Genomic DNA, 16752 nt, shown 5'->3' on the forward strand with positions numbered 1-16752 from the left:
GGAAAAGGCACTGACCTTTTCTATGCTTCCTAGATCTGTTCAGCCCTAAAGGGACAGCTACATGAGGTGCCTGAGATGACCCGTCATGGCCCTTCAAAGTGGTGGGCTTACTTTCTCAGGCACTCAGCATCCCAGGCATCACTTCCCCATCAAGTGTCAAACTCTTGATAGCAGGTGCTGAAAGTCACAACAGAAGGTTTCAATCAATGGTAGTAACTAGCAAAAAAAAGTAAATGAGGAGAATGATAGAGAAATTATACCCCTTATATTGGGATGGTGGCATGACTTGTGTGTTATTGTCAGTGATGAATGCAAGTAGTGCTGAGGATCTGTCCTGTTACTGCTGGTAGTGTCATCCCACCATCTAAAGAAGACCACCAGGCACATGCATTTCTTCTGCAGGCTTGTTCTGAACATTCCTGATGTGCATCAGAGGTACAGGCATGGGAGTTATTTGAGCTTCTTCTCCCAGTGCTGGAGTAGAGAGAGTTCATTCTGAAAACAATCTGTTGTGACTCAGCCACATGGAGCAGCTGCAGATGTGATTTTTGGCCTTGATCAAGTATGAAAAGTCAAGGATGTATTTGAACTGACATAACTGTATACAGCCTGTAGAACTGGTTTGTTAATGTGAGTCCAAAACCACCATTTTTCACAAGGGAGTTTTTTATTCCTTGGTAAGCAGTAGCATCACGTACCAATACTGTCTTGTACCCTATTTCTCCTCAGCAGACAGTATTGTTAAATAATATATAAATCTGAATGAAAACAGACTTTTCTTTACAATCAATAGCTGCATGGCTCCCTGGTCCAGTCTGTGCTGTTTGTGATCAGGGCATGAGTTAATCCTGTCTGCTTATGGTTGCATTCAGGTTTATAGCACCAATTCTCTCCACCTCAGTCTCAAACATACTTTGGCTTAATAACAAACAAACAAACAAATAAAAAAGGTGAAACTATATCCAGATCCAAATATGCAAGTAAAATCCACTGAATATTCAAACAGCAAAGAGAAAGGTCATGTCTGTCGTCTGTGTTTGTTAGGAAAATGTGCTACAAAGGTAGCAGTTAGACCTCTCTCTATGTTGTTTTTCTACTGTGCTGGAGCTGGGATGGTGTTGTAACATACGACAGCAAAGGCTGAGGATCGATGATGCCAGCTGACAAGCAATATGAAGGGGCACTGCTACATCCAAGGATGGAGAGATGCCTGCAGGGACTCTCTTTTCCCCACCCCTCTCTGGACTGTTTGCTCTGAGCTAAATGAGAGCTGCTGGGCTCCTCAGAGCCACCCAAGGATTCTCCCGATGCTGGACACAGCAGCTATGGAGCAGCAGTGACTAATGAGGCGTGGAGCCTGGCCCAGTGTACATTTCCCACATATGTTTTTGCAATCCTGCATAACAGAAAATTACTTTGTTGTCTCTGTAATAAGTGAATCCTTAAAAGGAGATAAATATAGTAGTAAAGTAGACAGATTCTGTCTTCTGTAACAGAGATGAAAATCTGGAGATAGTTCCACTGAAACCAGTGATTAAATTGTTGAGCAGTATTTGGCCCTTAGTATCCTGTTTCTTTCCAAGTTCACCAGATCCTTGGGAATAAAGGAGTTAGTTGTGAAAGGTGGTGGGAGGACAAGGCAATAGGTTAACTGATTGTTGACTGCTACTGACTAATGGCCGTCTCTGGAGAAACTCTGCCTTGCATTTTCACCTGATGTTATTTAGTGCTAAATGCGTATATCGATTTTTATATGGGAGAAAACTGCTAAACCACATTTCTGTCTTTGCTTTTCAGATATTATTATCCAGTATCCTCAGTTCTATGGCTACTCATACATCACATTCGAACCACTGAAAAACTCCTATCAGACATTTCAAATTACCCTTGAATTCAGGGTAAGTTTAAGCAATTTCAAGCTCAGTTAAGAGCTCCAAATTTTATTGTCTTATTCTGATTTTACTGACACTGGAATGGTAACTTAGCTTCACTATAACTTATAATGTAATTGTGATGAGTCTATATGTAAACTTCATCTCTAAAGATCTGGCTTCACATCCAATGAATGCAAATTAATTTGGTAATCTGAGCTAAAATGTTTGTGCCCATTATTAGTTGTTAGTGCATGAGAGAGTCCTTGAGACTAGCGATATCAGGCATTACAGAGTAGTGGCAATGAACATTGACAGGTCTGTAGCCATGTGAATGAGCTACAGGCCAAAGTCCATCTGGGTGATTTTGTTGTACTGAGCCAAAAAAAAAAAAAAAAAAGCCTTCTGTCCAGAGTTCCTTTCCTAAGCTGCAGTATATAAGTAGGCATTATTTCCCACCTCTGAAGTTTGGGACACCTGCAAGATGCTGGGCTACCTGAGCTATAGGTCTGATGTAGTAGGTGTGGTGGCTTTACCCAGCTGGGCAGCTGAACTCCACCACAACCAGTCTCTCACTCCCCCTCCTCTAAGGGAAAGGGGGAGAAAATATGATGGTGGGGTCTGGAGGGTTGAGATAAGGACAGAGAGATCACTCACCAATTATCATCATGGGCAAAACAGACTCAGCATAGGGAGATTAGAAAAATTTATTACCTATGACTAACATGCTAGAGAAGCGAGAAACAAAGAAATGAAACTAAAAACACCTTCCCCCCATCTACCCTCTTCCCCCACATCCCCCTGAACAGAGCAGGGGAATGGGGGCTGCAGTCAGTCCCTGACACTTCATCTCCGCCACTCCTTCACGGTCGCTCTCTGCCCCTCTTCTGCTTGGGGCAGAGAGCATTAAGTATGTTCTCAAAGAGATGCAAATAATATCACTTATTGGCTTGGCTCTGCTCTGGGCAGCAGCGGGTCATTTTGGAGCCAGCTGAAACTGGTCCTTATCCAGCATGGGGCAGCCTCTGGATTCTTCTCACAAAGGCCACCCCTGCAGCCTCCCACTATCAAAACCTTGCCATGTAAACCCACTACAATAGGGCATACCCCACACGGGCTTGTTTGGTGTCTGTGTATTAGGACAGAGCTGATTAGGGCTGCTTGTAGGGAAGGTGGGCCAGCTCGTCCTGTAGGTGAGCTCTCAGCTGCACCCCTGCTCCCATGCAAGGCAGACTGGCCAGCATCACAGCCTAGATATGAGCAATTCACTAGAGTAGTAAGCGATCTGTTGCCTCATGTGGTGATCCAACGCTCTTCATGCAATTAGTCAGCTCAAACTGTAGGATGGCTGTGAAAAGCCACTGTGTCTGCTGTTATGCTCATATGCAGAAATTTTGCCTGCACAGGTTGTTCAGCTTGAAAAGTGTGAGGCTCATTGAACATGTGAAATAGGGTGTGTGTATTCATGTGCAGCAAGTCTAATGTGTCTATGCTTAGCAGGCTTGCTAGGGTGTCCTTGCTAGACTTTGTGCTCACAGTTTTCACATTAGGCATTAAATCATAGAATCATTAAGGTTGGAAAAGACCTTTAAGATCATTTGGTCCAATCACCCCCTAGCCACCAATATCACCCACTAAACCATGTCACTAAGCACCATGTCCAACCTTTCCTTAAACATCCCCAGGGATGGTGACTCCACCACCTCCCTGAGCAACCCATTCCAATGCCCTTTCTGGAAAGAAATGTCTCCTCATTTCCAACCTAAACTTCCTCTCGTGCAGCTTGATACCATTCCCTCTAGTCCCATTGCTAGTTATTTGTGAGAAGAGGCTGACTCCCAAGTTACCCACACCTTCCTTTCAGGTAGCTGTAGAAAGCAATAAGGATTTCCTTTTCTCCAGACTAAACAACCCCAGTTCCCTCATCCGTCCCTCACAGCACTTGTGCTCAAGGCCCTTCACCAGCTTCATAGCCCTTCTCTGGACACCATCAGGGCCACAATGTCCTTCCTGTAGTGAGGAGCCCAAAACTGAACACCGTTCTCAAGGGGTGGCCTCACCAGAGCTGAGTACAGGGGGACGGTCACCTCGCTGGTCCTGCTAGCTGCACTGTTCCTGATACAAGCCAGGATGCCTTTGGCCTTCTTGGCCACCTGGGCACACTGCTGGCTCATGTTCAGGTGAGAATTGACCAGCACCCCCAGAGCCTTTTCCAGTGCACAGCTTTCCATGTCTAAGTTTTATTCTTTCAAGCTTGTTGCTAGATCTGATGGTATCATACTGTAAACAGATGTTTGTAAACCATTTAAGCATAATGACAATATTTTTTATGCTCTTCAAATGCAGAATTCATAATGGATCAACCAGTTTCTGATTTTGTTTGAAGCTTAAAACTTCATCTGAAAGATCTTGTACCCTTTCTGGAGAACAGTCCTCCAGTGCTACTTGTGTTTATCTGTCACTGTGAGGCTTAGACTTTGTTTTTTCATGCTTACATCATCATTGCAGGCTGAATCAGAAGATGGTTTGCTGCTATACTGTGGAGAAAATGAACATGGCCGTGGTGATTTTATGTCACTGGCAATCATCCGACGGAGCATCCAGTTCAGGTAAAACATTGATTTCTAATAGGCTCACCTCCATGCTAAATCTGATTTAAAGAAAAGGGGCTGCCTTTGGTCATGAGTATCTGTCATGTCTATGACTTTTGCACAGTGTAGTGCTCAGAATGGATAGTATTGCTTCATGGGACAGTTCTGCGATAGTTTCTTCTCTCATCCTCAGTGTGCTGACAAGTGACCTTTTGAACTCATTTTACTCAGACCTTGGTGTAAAGGCAAAATGATCAGTTTGGGGTATTGGTCTGGGACTCATTGCTATGTCACCACATATGCCAGTGAGCCACTGTACTTGTTGAGCTTATGCTGTGTCAAGCTGTGCATAGTCAGTGTTTTTGCTTCACAGCAAAAGGAGCAAATCATGTAGCAAAATAAAGGACTCCATGCCACCAAGGGGCCTGGAGCTTCATCCCATACCCTTTGTTTAGATGGGAGTTGTAGATTTTTTTTTTATGTGACAATGGAGGGGGTTTCTGCATTGCTGTGGATACTAAGTGTGTGAGGGAGTATCTCAAGGCTCTCCTTATTTGGGAAGCTGAGTCCTTAGAAAGTGGGGAAAACCAGAGTGGGGACGTGCCCTGGCTCTGTTTCTGTTCACCTCCTGCACTGAACAGCAATTAGAGAAAATGGCACGTTTTGTGCATGGCCAGATCCACAGAGACTCTCCAGGAGTTCTCCTTGTCAATCAGCACTGAAATACATGAGTTTCGTACAGAATCCCAGAGTTTTTAATACAGCTCTGCCTTTCACTAGGGAGCTAGAGAAATTCCCAAGAGAAATTACTGTGATAGCAGGAACTTGTATTGTAATACCCTGCATCTTGAAACAATTTTAGCTGTGGGCAAGCTTTGCAATGCATGTGATATGGCCAGAGGATGCAAAACTTTCTCCATGAGAGAAAGGGGAATAATAAAATTGGAAACATGTAATAGATCGTACTTAGACCTGCTTTCTAATTTGCCTGTTGCTTGTTAATATGCATTGTGAAAAAGAGAGTTTCCCAGGAGTGAAGGGAATATTCAGAGTCTAAAAACATTCAGTATTTGGTTAATGAAAAATTGTGACCCTGCCCTCTCTGTCTCCTGCTGCCAGGTTTAACTGTGGCACTGGAGCTGCAGTTATAACAAGTGAAAACAAAATAAAGCTGGGGAACTGGCATAGTGTCACACTGTTCAGAGACGGGTTGAATGGCTGGCTCAGGATGGACAATGATGCTCCGGTCACAGGAAAATCTCAGGTAGGTAATCCTGCACTTGCAGGTCAACCTGGGGCTCTCAATATTGAGATGAGTTTTTGTTTTTGTTTTTTTTTTTTTTTTTTTCCTTGTCTGTAGAAGTCCGATCAGATTTAAAAGATTCACTTTTAATTTTCAGCATTGGGACATTCAGTGAACCAGAATCAACATACAGATTACTTTTCTACATACATAATCTAGAATTCACAGAGATAAAAATCCCAATCCTGAATGCCATTCAGGTTCCCGTCATGCTCCCTCCTTGCTCTGCACCCTCCTGCTGCACTGTGCTGGTCTCACAGACAAGCTGCTGTGAGAAGTTTGCCAGGTTTTACAGCTGCTGAATCTGATTGCTTTCTTTTACAAGTCTCAGCTTCTCCCCTCCCTCAGACAGAAAAGACTAGCCATATGTGTTTATGTGTATATATTTATGTACAATATACATATGGCCACACAAGATTTGTATAAAAAAGTGTAATTAAATGTATACCATGTACATAGATTTAAGCATGGTAATGGAGATAGACATTTTGTCCTGACTGTTGGTAACATCAACAATTTCATTCAAGACCAAAATATAATAGAGGAAGATGTTTTGACTTGCTCATCTGTTACCAAACCAGAGAACAGAAGTGAAATTAAGGCACTGAAAAAAAAAAAAAAAAAAAAAAAAAAAAAAAAAAAAAAAACGACAATTACAAATTGGTTTGGATGCCTTTCCTCCTCTCTTTGATAACCACTATTAGCATGCCATCCCTGGACTTGAAAAAAGTGGCTTCAAACACCTTATTAATTTACACTTTCATGTGCAGGCTCTGAAACAGAAAAAAAAAAATAATCTTGAGGACTTGAGTAATAGGAAGAGGGTGAAGCCTGTCAGCTTAAATGCTCTATGCTTGGAGCCTAATGGCAAGAACTTCTGCTGCGCTTTGAGTGCTCATCAGCTGGCAATGACAGAGGAGAAGGATTTTAATGTCTGTCACGTGTCACTATGTGTTACCAGTGCTGTGAGGCCATGCAGAAGGCAAATGTGATTCCCAGAGGAACAGGAGATCTGTCCAGTAGAGACTAATGCTGTTTTTGTGAGACTGCATAAGGATCATACAGAGCTGTGATCATCCATACCCAAAATAGGTTTGATCAAAAAGTTGATCAAGAAGAGGTGCAAGAAGGTGGATTATGGTCCAAGAGGATTCTTACAGTGAACACACACTTCTCTAGGTGCAGTTACACCAGAAAAATAGTTAACTGCTCCAGGTGTTGCTCTCCACCAGAACTTCTTAGTTAAAATGACCTGGATTAGTATCAGCAAATGATAGTCTTTTCTGACCTGGTTCATTTTAACTTGAAGGGGTTAGAGAGTTCCTAAACAAGAAGAGGAACTTGACTGATGAAGGCGGGCAGGAACATCAAAGGCAATTGGAGATGGCAGTCAGCTGGAGGCAGGCTGGAGGGCTGTGTGCCCTGGGATGTGTCCACCATGAAATCATGTAGATGTCTAAACTCTCTCTAGCCACAAGCCCCACCTGAATTATTTCACCCTCCTGAAATCTGGATCTATCTGATATATTTCTGCAATGCACTGTGCTGTGAACACCCACAGACTCAATAACCTTGGCTCACTTAGTCTGGCCAAATAGAGCCTATGGGGCTTTATTGTTATTTATGGGGATTTATTGTTATAAATATCATGGAGGCAGGGCAGCAGTGAAAAATCCAGAAGGAGTTTGGCCTAACGATCATGATTATTGAAAGGCACATTAGCTTAAAAAAAAAAAAAAAAAAAGGCTATGAATAAAAGCAAGAATTGTAAATGTTTTCTTCTAAAGGGCACTGAGGTTTTGAAACAGCCTTTGAGTAGGAGGTGAAAGACATATTTTGATCAATTTATGAAAGGAATTATGACTCAGTTGCCCACATCAGGAAGAAGTTTGATTCAATTATCAAAAAAGTTCTGTTTAGTTTTCTTGTTCCTTCTTGTGCACTGCAGTAGTAATAGTAAACTAGTGTGTGTAGGTTTCCATAGTCAGATTAAGGTCAAATAAAAATAAATAAATAAATATTTTTTTTTTTTAAAAAAGGAGTAAATTTTGTGCTGTCAAAGTGTGCAGAATCCCACTGAAGTTGCAGCTGTATCATTTTTTTTCTTGTTTTGTTTTTTACTGTTCTTTTTTGTAATTTAATTATTTTTCAACACTTGGCATTTGCTGAGTTTTGTCCAAACGGCAGTACTACATTGGTTTGTGTCCCCCAGGGCCGAGTTGAGAAGACAACAATTTTGGCAAAAGCAAAAGAAGAAATTGCAGCAAAAAAACAGATACCAACAATGTGTCCTTAGAAGACAGTGATTTTTAAGCTTTTTTTATGTTGCATTAAATAGCTCATGTTATCATGATGGATGCTGGTGCAAAAAGTAACATTTAAGATGATAGACAGAGTGGAGGAATGAGCAATGGAAAGGAATTACCAATAAGCAGCCTTCATATCCCCTGGGACAAGTCTTCATGGAGAAATAATTGATTATGCACAGTGTGGCTTAATTAGTTATCCTTTGTTATGTCTGTTCTACATCATGCTGTGCTCTGTTTTCCCTTTAGGGCCAATACAGTAAAATTACCTTCCGGACTCCCTTCTATGTTGGTGGTGCCCCCAGCGTGTACTGGCTGGTCAAAGCCACAGGCACCAACCGAGGAATTCAGGGCTGTGTTCAGTCGCTCAGCATCAATGGGAAGATGATTGATATGAGACCCTGGCCATTAGGGAAAGCTCTCAGTGGTGCTGATGTGGGTAAGTGTAATGGTGTGGGGTTTAGCACTTTAAGCAGTGCTAAACCAATTTTTTGCTTAGTAGAAAAAATTGAGCAATGGTCCGTGTTTGAGAGGGGGAAGGTGTGGTCTTGACTTTTGGGGTAATACATCTCTGTGTCTTTGTGCGTTGCTGCAGCTATGTCTGTAGTAGGAAGGTTTTATAGCACTGTGCATGTAAATGTCAATGTGGTATACCAAAAACCCTTGTGGATACAGTTGTCAAACACAATTGTAAAACCAGCTCCCATGAGCAAACAGGAAACTCAGTGTTGCTGATATAATTATGTCTGCACCAGTGTTTCTGCCAGGCTACCTCTCTGTGCTCCTGACTGACACAGTCATCACCAGAAGTCAATAGTATGCATGCTGTCTTTTTGTAAAACACTATGAACACAACGAAATGTGTTTTGCCTACAGGCATCATTGCACTTGTCCAAAGCAAATCTTTCAGAGCAGTGCTGTGGCCATTAAAAGGGCTTTTCCCGTGAAACCCCATTACTGCTGAGGCAAAAAGGCCTTCAGGCCAGTTGACCATGTATTGACCATCCATAGGCCTGTCAACCATCCATTGTTTCCATTTCCAGAATCACAGTATGTTTAAAAAAAAAAAAAAAAAGGAATCCATCATTTCAACATCTTTGTGGGGTCGCATTATAACATTATCCCCCTTCACAGATGAAAAGGTGAGTTAATTAACTGAGCCTGTCTTCTATATGTATTTATTAATCTCTGCTTCATGTAACGGGCACTCAGAAAAAAGATAGGGCAACAAAATCCCTTCTTTAATGACCTCCCAGTCTAAACAGTTTAAAGGGAAGGGTAAACCCCAAGTCAGAAAGTGAGTGTTAAATGCAGGAAATAGATCCCATATTGCTGAACTGTCCGTGCCATGCCTCAGCCACAAAGTCATCTTTTTTTCTCCTCTATAGCTTTGCATTTGTCATTCCAAGAAGGAAGTGATTAATGAGAAACTTCCTAACAATTGCTCTATATTCTCTAGATAGCATGACCAAACCTCTATGGCATACAAGGAGGGGAACAGAGCAGCCCAAGAAATAGATGCTGAAAAGAATAAGACTTTGGAGGCAGAGGGTAATTTCACGATAGAGTGAGAATCTATGGAATTTATATATAGATAGATAAAAGCCTTGCTAAAGTTCTCCGAGCCCTAATCTCTATTGCCTCTTGGGATACAGCTGGCTTCATTCCCATCCATGAATGCTTCACATACTACTGCATTAACAATCAGCATCACTGAAAATAAGTGCTGGGCTCTGCCATGTGTGACTCGAAAATGAGCAGTAGAGCCTTGCTGTCCTTATGTGGCTGCACACACTTTATATGATACTGCACCAGCAGAGATTTGCAAACAACATGTGGTATGCTAAACTTGAAATAAATAAATTATAAATGAACTCTGCTAGGGCTTAGGGATGTTTTTTGCTAGCCAGTCTTTTATTTCTTTTCCAGTGGTACAGTGTATAAATCAGGGGTGCTGTGGTACGTGGACCACAGGACTATGGGTGGGGAGGAGAGGGGTCCATACTGTCCCTGTTCAGAAGAAGCCTCCCAGCATATAATGTCAAGAGAACAGCCTGTCCTTGCACACCAGGGAGCTACAGCTCAAGCTGTCCAGCTTGTCCGGCTGTTCTTATCATCTTTGTCCTTTTCTAGTCCTTAAAGATTTAGTTTAACTTTGGTCCTTTTGAAAATACTACCAGCATTGTTATTACAGCAGTTGCTCTAAAGACAAGCATCACATCTGAGTTTTTTGTTCACATCTCAGATTTGATGCTTCTCTAGTTCACCCACATGCCTTAGCTTGATTTCACCATCTGAAAAACTGAGCTGGTGCTGCTTGTTAATGTTGACATCATGATAAGTATTCGTAGCCATGGGGGATTTCAGTAGGGCTGGAGAGGAGCTTGAGGAAAGGTGCAGATTATTGTTTTAAAATGTTCTTTCTTTTGTATAAGCTTGGAAATAGGACTTGTATATGAAAGATTTTATTTAAATCCTATAGAAACTGTCTTTTAAATTCCACTGGAGTACAGTTAGGTAAAAAACAGTGAGGAGATGCCCATTCCCCTCCTGCCCAATTTCACTGTTGCAGTTCAGAAGAGGAAATGATGGCTAATTGAGCATTGTGAGCACCCATGATCCTGTGGCTGGATACAGGGCAGCCATTTGAAGGGGTAATTCCATGCTGAAGGAGAATCAGTTCCCTTCCAGAGGACTGGTGTGCTTTGGTTATGCCCCTTGTGTGAGCCCTGGAGCTTTGTTGTGTGTGCCACACTCAGACCTTCTCTCTGCAGTAAGACACAGGTCTGGCAGGGGATTTGTACATGTACCTGAGTGATACGAGACAGGTCTGTTTGGGCAATGAGCCACACCAGGTGCCCTGGGGGTTATCCCTGCCTCTGCAAGTCAGTAGGGAAAGGTGATTTTCCACCTTGGGTGACAGTGATGAGGATGAGCCAGTGCCTCAGCCACTAACAGGAGATCCTTCACTGTGCTTTCCTTCCTGAATATAGGATAGGAACGCTGATGCTGTATTGATACTAGTACCTTACTGAAGTTTTGTACAGCCCTGGTCTGGAAATTATCTTTAAAATCAGAGTACTGTATTTACACTAAACAAAGCAGAAAGGATATATATCCTACTTACAGATATTTTGTAAGATTTTCCTGAGTGAGTTCAGATATCAATACTATTCCCCGGTGTTTATTGTCAGCATTTCCTTAGCACACCTGTGTTATCCTGTAGGTGATAGTTCAGTCTCAAAATAAATGTGCAGTTCATAGTTTGTCATAAGCACTTTGCCCTTCCAAATGACGTACATACACTTGTGCACCATGAGTGTATTATGTAGGCTTTCTTAACATTTAAGATCAGTTCATAACTATCAAAAAGGGGGGAAATATGTAAGCAGAAACTATCTAAAATAAAGGAGAAAAAATCAACTAGTACTTTATCAGATGTACACATGACCAGTGACAAATCTAACTTTATAGACAGTGGTTTTCAGAAGAAAATAAGTAAGCTATTAATTCTATGACAATTCCAGTGTAACTCCAGCAAGAATAAATCATTTATTTGTTATTTCAGGTGATGTGCCAAAACAGTAGGAATACTTATTAAGAAGCTCATATGCTGATGATATGGATTCCTTGTAGTGCAGAGAGGAGGGCTCACAACCTCATTTTAGTTAATAAGATTAGCTGCTGCTGATTAACACCTCCCAAGCCTACCAAGGCAGGAATTTACAGCGAATAAAGAAGCACTTACGGTAACTGAAATAAAACAAGCCACAGCACATCTAAACAATCCAGAGAGTTTTCAATTTATGTTTAAGAGAAAATAAAGATAGGAATGAGGGAAGAAGAAAAATAATGTTTGGAAGATATGACTGTCATGGTTTGTTAGTGAGGGCTAATTTCTCCTATTTTAAATGTTTTTTCCTTGTCTGGTACAAAGCCAGTGCTTAAAAGCAACCTCCTTTGTCTGAACTGTGCATGGTCTGACATGCGGGGAAAGAACCTAGCTAGGAAAGCAAATTTCATTGGTTACTTGCAATGATCAAAAGCCAAATCCATCTTCTTTGACAAAGTCCTCTAATAAATCAATGTTGTGGCACTGTGTTTAGGTGAGTGCAGCAGCGGAATCTGTGACGAGGCATCCTGCATCAACAGTGGTACCTGCACTGCAAGCAAAGCAGATTCGTACATTTGCCTTTGCCCTCTTGGGTTTAAAGGTCACCATTGTGAAGAAGGTAAGAGAGTGCTGGATTCCTTATATTTCTTTTTATGCTTTTTAGCTTTCGGTGTGTGTTCCAAATAGTGGCATCCAAGAAGGTCTTATGCTATTATACTGACAGAAGACAAGTACTTATTTCACCTTATTGAAATCACATGGTGAAACCCTATCTCACCAATCAGTTTGGGGCTACATCCAGCTCCTATACAATCAGTGATTCTCAAACTTATTTCTTATTTCGGTTAATTATAATTAAGCTTCCGAAACTCGCTTTTCAGAAGTAACACTAACATACTCCACAGCTGCACTTCAACATTAAAAAAAAATAAACTAAAACTTTTCCTCTAAACAAGTGTCAGCAGTTTATTTTAAAGTATAAAGGGTAAATTATCAATTTCATGTTGAAATTGTAGAGATACAAAGAAATTGTCAAATACACACCATGAACATTGCTTTTCATGACACAACCCACTGTAGCATGCTTGCTACCTTGAAAAACACTGCAGCAAATCACTCCAGAGTAGTGGTTACAGAAAACGATAAAGTTTTTTAATACATGGACAACCTTGGAAAAAAGAGGGATTAAGGAGATAAATGATGTAGGTTACAATTAAAAATATTTCTAATTTAAATGATGAAATTCCTTGGTTGTTTTCCTTAGTGTTACCTTAAAGTACAAAAGCGAGGGAATTGACATTGGTTGGTAGGTTAGTTGCTCCCTTACCTTTGAGCTTCAAGTGACCTGCTTGTGTATTCTGGATTTCCAGCACTCACCTTGGCCATACCTCAGTTCAACGAATCCTTAAGATCATTTGCTAGCACACCCTGGCCCTTGGAACCACAGAATTACCTTTCATTCATGGAGTTTGAGATGACGTTTCATCCAGATTTAGAGACTGGTGTCCTTTTGTATAGCTACGACACAGACAGCAAGGACTTCCTCTCAATCAACATGGTGGCTGGTTACGTGGAATTCAGATTCGACTGTGGTTCAGGAACGGCTGTCATCAGGTAAAACATCATTTCTCATATTTGTCTTCCAAGGATGCCAGAGTGCACATCCAGGAAAGGAGTAAGCTGGAAAGAGGAATGTCCTATAATGATATATGGGAGCCCATCTATCTCTCTAGTGCCTGTTTCTTGTAAGAAGGCACAGAAACACAAGGCGACAGGATCTTCTTCCTCCAACAGTTTGTGTCAAAGCATTGTCGTCAGTGTTACCTTGTCATGGCACCATCTTACTGCAGATGTTTTTATTTCTGCATGGTATTACTCTGTGACATTTTCCCACAGCTGATAAGGGATCCATAACTATTTTATACACATGCACTTTCTAGCCATAGGATTGTACAAGGGCACTTTTGTGAGCATCATCCTCCCTGTTCTTCAGTTCTGGGCAGTAGGTGCTGGACTGGACATGTCACAAGACTCTCCATGTCCCCTCTTTCCTCATAGTGCTGTTTTTCAGATGATCTAAGGGTAATATCCAATTTGCCTAGCTTTAGCAGTCTTAAAGATAAATACCTGGTTTAAATGAGTCATCCAGACTCCCAAAGACAGATCTCCTGGGAATGATTCATCCTGACCTAGAATGAAATCCTAGGACAGGAGCAAAGAGATGCCTCAAGATGAGCTTTTCTCTGTCTGTGTATGTGAGTGCCTAGTCCCTGGACAATTGTTCCCTGTGCTCTGCAGAAAAGGCAATGATTTGAACAGAGGCATTCAGTACCTTGGGTTTAGTCCAAGAGGCTGCCAATTTGACCAGGCTGATGTAATATATAGAAATAATCTATGTAAAGCTCATGAAAAATGTGTACACTGCCTGCAAATCTTGCATACCATATGTTTCATGTGGACATCAGGAATTTTGGCTATACTGTGATTGGGAGAAATATCTTGATTTTCCACTGAATGAGGACTCATGCAAACAAGCCCATTAAGATTATAAACTGAGAGATGAAATCTCAAGAGAACAAATGCAAAATAATGTACAAACCTAAAAATACACAGCTGTGGTGATGCTGTATTGTCAGATAAAGATCCTGGAGTTATCATGGTGCCCTGTACAAGCAACTCCTAGCTGCTTGGAGACAAATACAAAACTGCAAGTACAGTGCAGAGAATTCTTAGGAATGGAATAAAGAAAAATGCCGCTACAAAAATCCATGATCCAGAGTCTTGAAAACTTCCTGCAGTTCTGGTCACCTCATTTTGTAAGAAATAAGCAAAATTAAAAAAAAAAAAAAATAGCATTGATATCCAGAGAAGGGAGAGAAGCAGATTCCACAAGCACAGTAGGACCCTTCAGCTTGGAAAACAGTTTGGTGGAAGTATGATTAAGATTTATAAATTGTGAATTACATGGAGAAGAATAAGGAATGATTATTCTGCAATTTTTCATTAAGTGAAAATCAGAAGGAGCTCAGTAAAACTGTAAAACAAATGATATAAACAAAAATGAGACTTCTTTTTTTTTCCTCCCAGACAGCACGTAAATAAGTTGTGGAAATTAATTGTCACAGTACGTTACATATGCCAGAACTATAAATAGGTTTATAAAAAATAATAGACAAATTTGAAGAAAGATCCATTGAGAGAGATCAAACACATTTGTACGGATGCAGCCTCTGACTCAGGAAATTGCTAAATGACAAGTTGCCAGAAGCTGGGAGGATACATCAATGGAAGTATCACTCCAAACTTGCCCTGTTCTTTCCTCTGGCTGAAAACCATCAGAAATAGCTTATGTCAGAGACCTTTGCTCCAACCCAAAATGGCTCTTCTTACAACAGCCTTCAATCTCTTCCTGATTACATCTGTCTAATTCCTATTACTGGCAACCATAAAGTAGACTTTTTTTTTTTTTGGTCCCTGAAGAATACTCTAGCGCTGCAGAACACCTTGGATTAAAGTTCAGACACGATGTATGGAGCTTTTAAAATGCAGCAAGAGTTACAAGCATAGGTTTGAGGGTTGTCAGGATTGCTCCACACCCCAGAAATGTTGTTAAACTTAAATGTACATGTGTTTGGTGAATACTATGCAGATTTCAAGGCCAAGCACTGAGATGAGGAAATGCCGAGCTTGTAGTTGCCTGTGCACCATTGTATTTTACAGTGGCTCCATTGCTTTGGTCTTTTTTAGCAAGGTAATATTGAGGAGGCACACTGCTGACACACAGTGCAATCCTTTTGAGCCTATATATGTAAAACAAAACCCATGGATCCTGGTTCCTCTTGAATGGAATTGATTATGTCCTTTACACAGCATCACTCCCTCCAACTGGCTGCCACCTCTCTCCCTCCCAACCTGCTCCCAAAGCATGCATTCAAGCTTCAGGCAAGGCAGTAACATTTTTGGCCCGAACACTATGAATGTTGTAGTGAACTTGCCCTGGCTGACACACATCAGGTTACTATTTTTCCTGGTTTAATTAACCAAATCTCAGCTGCTGGACCCACTCACTTCCTCACGGACTTTGCACCTCTTTGCACATAGCCCTGTCTCCAGTTCATGTCCTTTTTTTGGATAATGTGGGCAACCTGCACCCTGTCATCAGCTCTGTCAGTGCTTAAAGAAGTTAAGTAGATTCCCTGTTTGTCTTGCCTGTTTAGGAAATCGCCACATAAAAGTCTGCCTTGATCTTGGTCATAATGCTTCACACCGAAACTTTTGGCCTAAGTGGAGGTACAGCCCTGGTCATCCTGACTATTTTTCATACAACTAGGCTGTTAAATATTAGAATATAATTGGAAAGCAGCCATAATGGCTTTGTAATTAAGGATGAAGTAAGCTCATTTCAGTACATGAACAGTAGCAGCAGGCAAGCTGACCTTGATGAAGGTTGCTTTTTGCCTTAGGTGAGCTAGGCTGGAAGAAGCACGGTGTGTGCAGCAGGCTTCAGGAGGAGCAGGGCTGCTGAGTGGACAGCTGAATGCAGACACTGAGCTATTCACCAAGATGAGAAAATTTGTCAAAAGAGAATTTGCCATCTCTTGGGATTTCCCATAGCCAGACATTGCAGAGTCAAGAACTTCACCACCTGGAATATTTCCTAAGGTTCAGTGTGATTGGGAAAAAGTAATCATTATCCCCATAGTATGTGAAAAAACAGAAGTTCCAGGGCCTGCAGCAAGCACTACCAAACTCATACTAGTTTCAAAAGGCCTGTGAATCCAAGAAATAGCTTATAAGTCTCAAGTGACTTTGCAAGGTGCATGTCTGTGTGTCTGTGTGTCTCTATGTGTCTGTGTGTGTGTCTCTGTGATCAAGTTCTGTTAGCTATTGATTTACTCAAGGTAACTAAACCTTAAATGCTACCAGAGAAGACATTGCTCAGTGAGTGATATATTTTCATTGAGGTTGTCAATGTAATATTGCCATTGTCTTCTGAATAGATGAAAATGGACTTTGAGAAAACTTAAAGGATCAACATAAATACAATAAAAATAATTTTAAACTAAAG

The 16752-nt window shown here is 41.3% G+C and overlaps 1 protein-coding gene across 2 annotated transcripts in view; it reads left to right on the forward strand.

Moving 5' to 3' along the window:
- The window catches only part of EGFLAM (EGF like, fibronectin type III and laminin G domains), a 75016-nt gene that overhangs the window by 43477 nt on the left and 14787 nt on the right, over nt 1–16752 (forward strand). For both annotated transcript variants that reach the window (XM_032206368.1, XM_032206369.1), the window contains exons 10-15: nt 1798–1898; nt 4380–4480; nt 5582–5726; nt 8321–8510; nt 12178–12303; nt 13055–13298. In XM_032206368.1, the coding sequence (XP_032062259.1) occupies nt 1798–1898; nt 4380–4480; nt 5582–5726; nt 8321–8510; nt 12178–12303; nt 13055–13298 (907 nt within the window). The remainder of the gene's footprint in view (nt 1–1797; nt 1899–4379; nt 4481–5581; nt 5727–8320; nt 8511–12177; nt 12304–13054; nt 13299–16752) is intronic.

Source organism: Aythya fuligula, chromosome Z (genome assembly GCF_009819795.1).
Source record: "Aythya fuligula isolate bAytFul2 chromosome Z, bAytFul2.pri, whole genome shotgun sequence".
Classification (NCBI taxonomy): Eukaryota; Metazoa; Chordata; class Aves; order Anseriformes; family Anatidae; genus Aythya; species Aythya fuligula.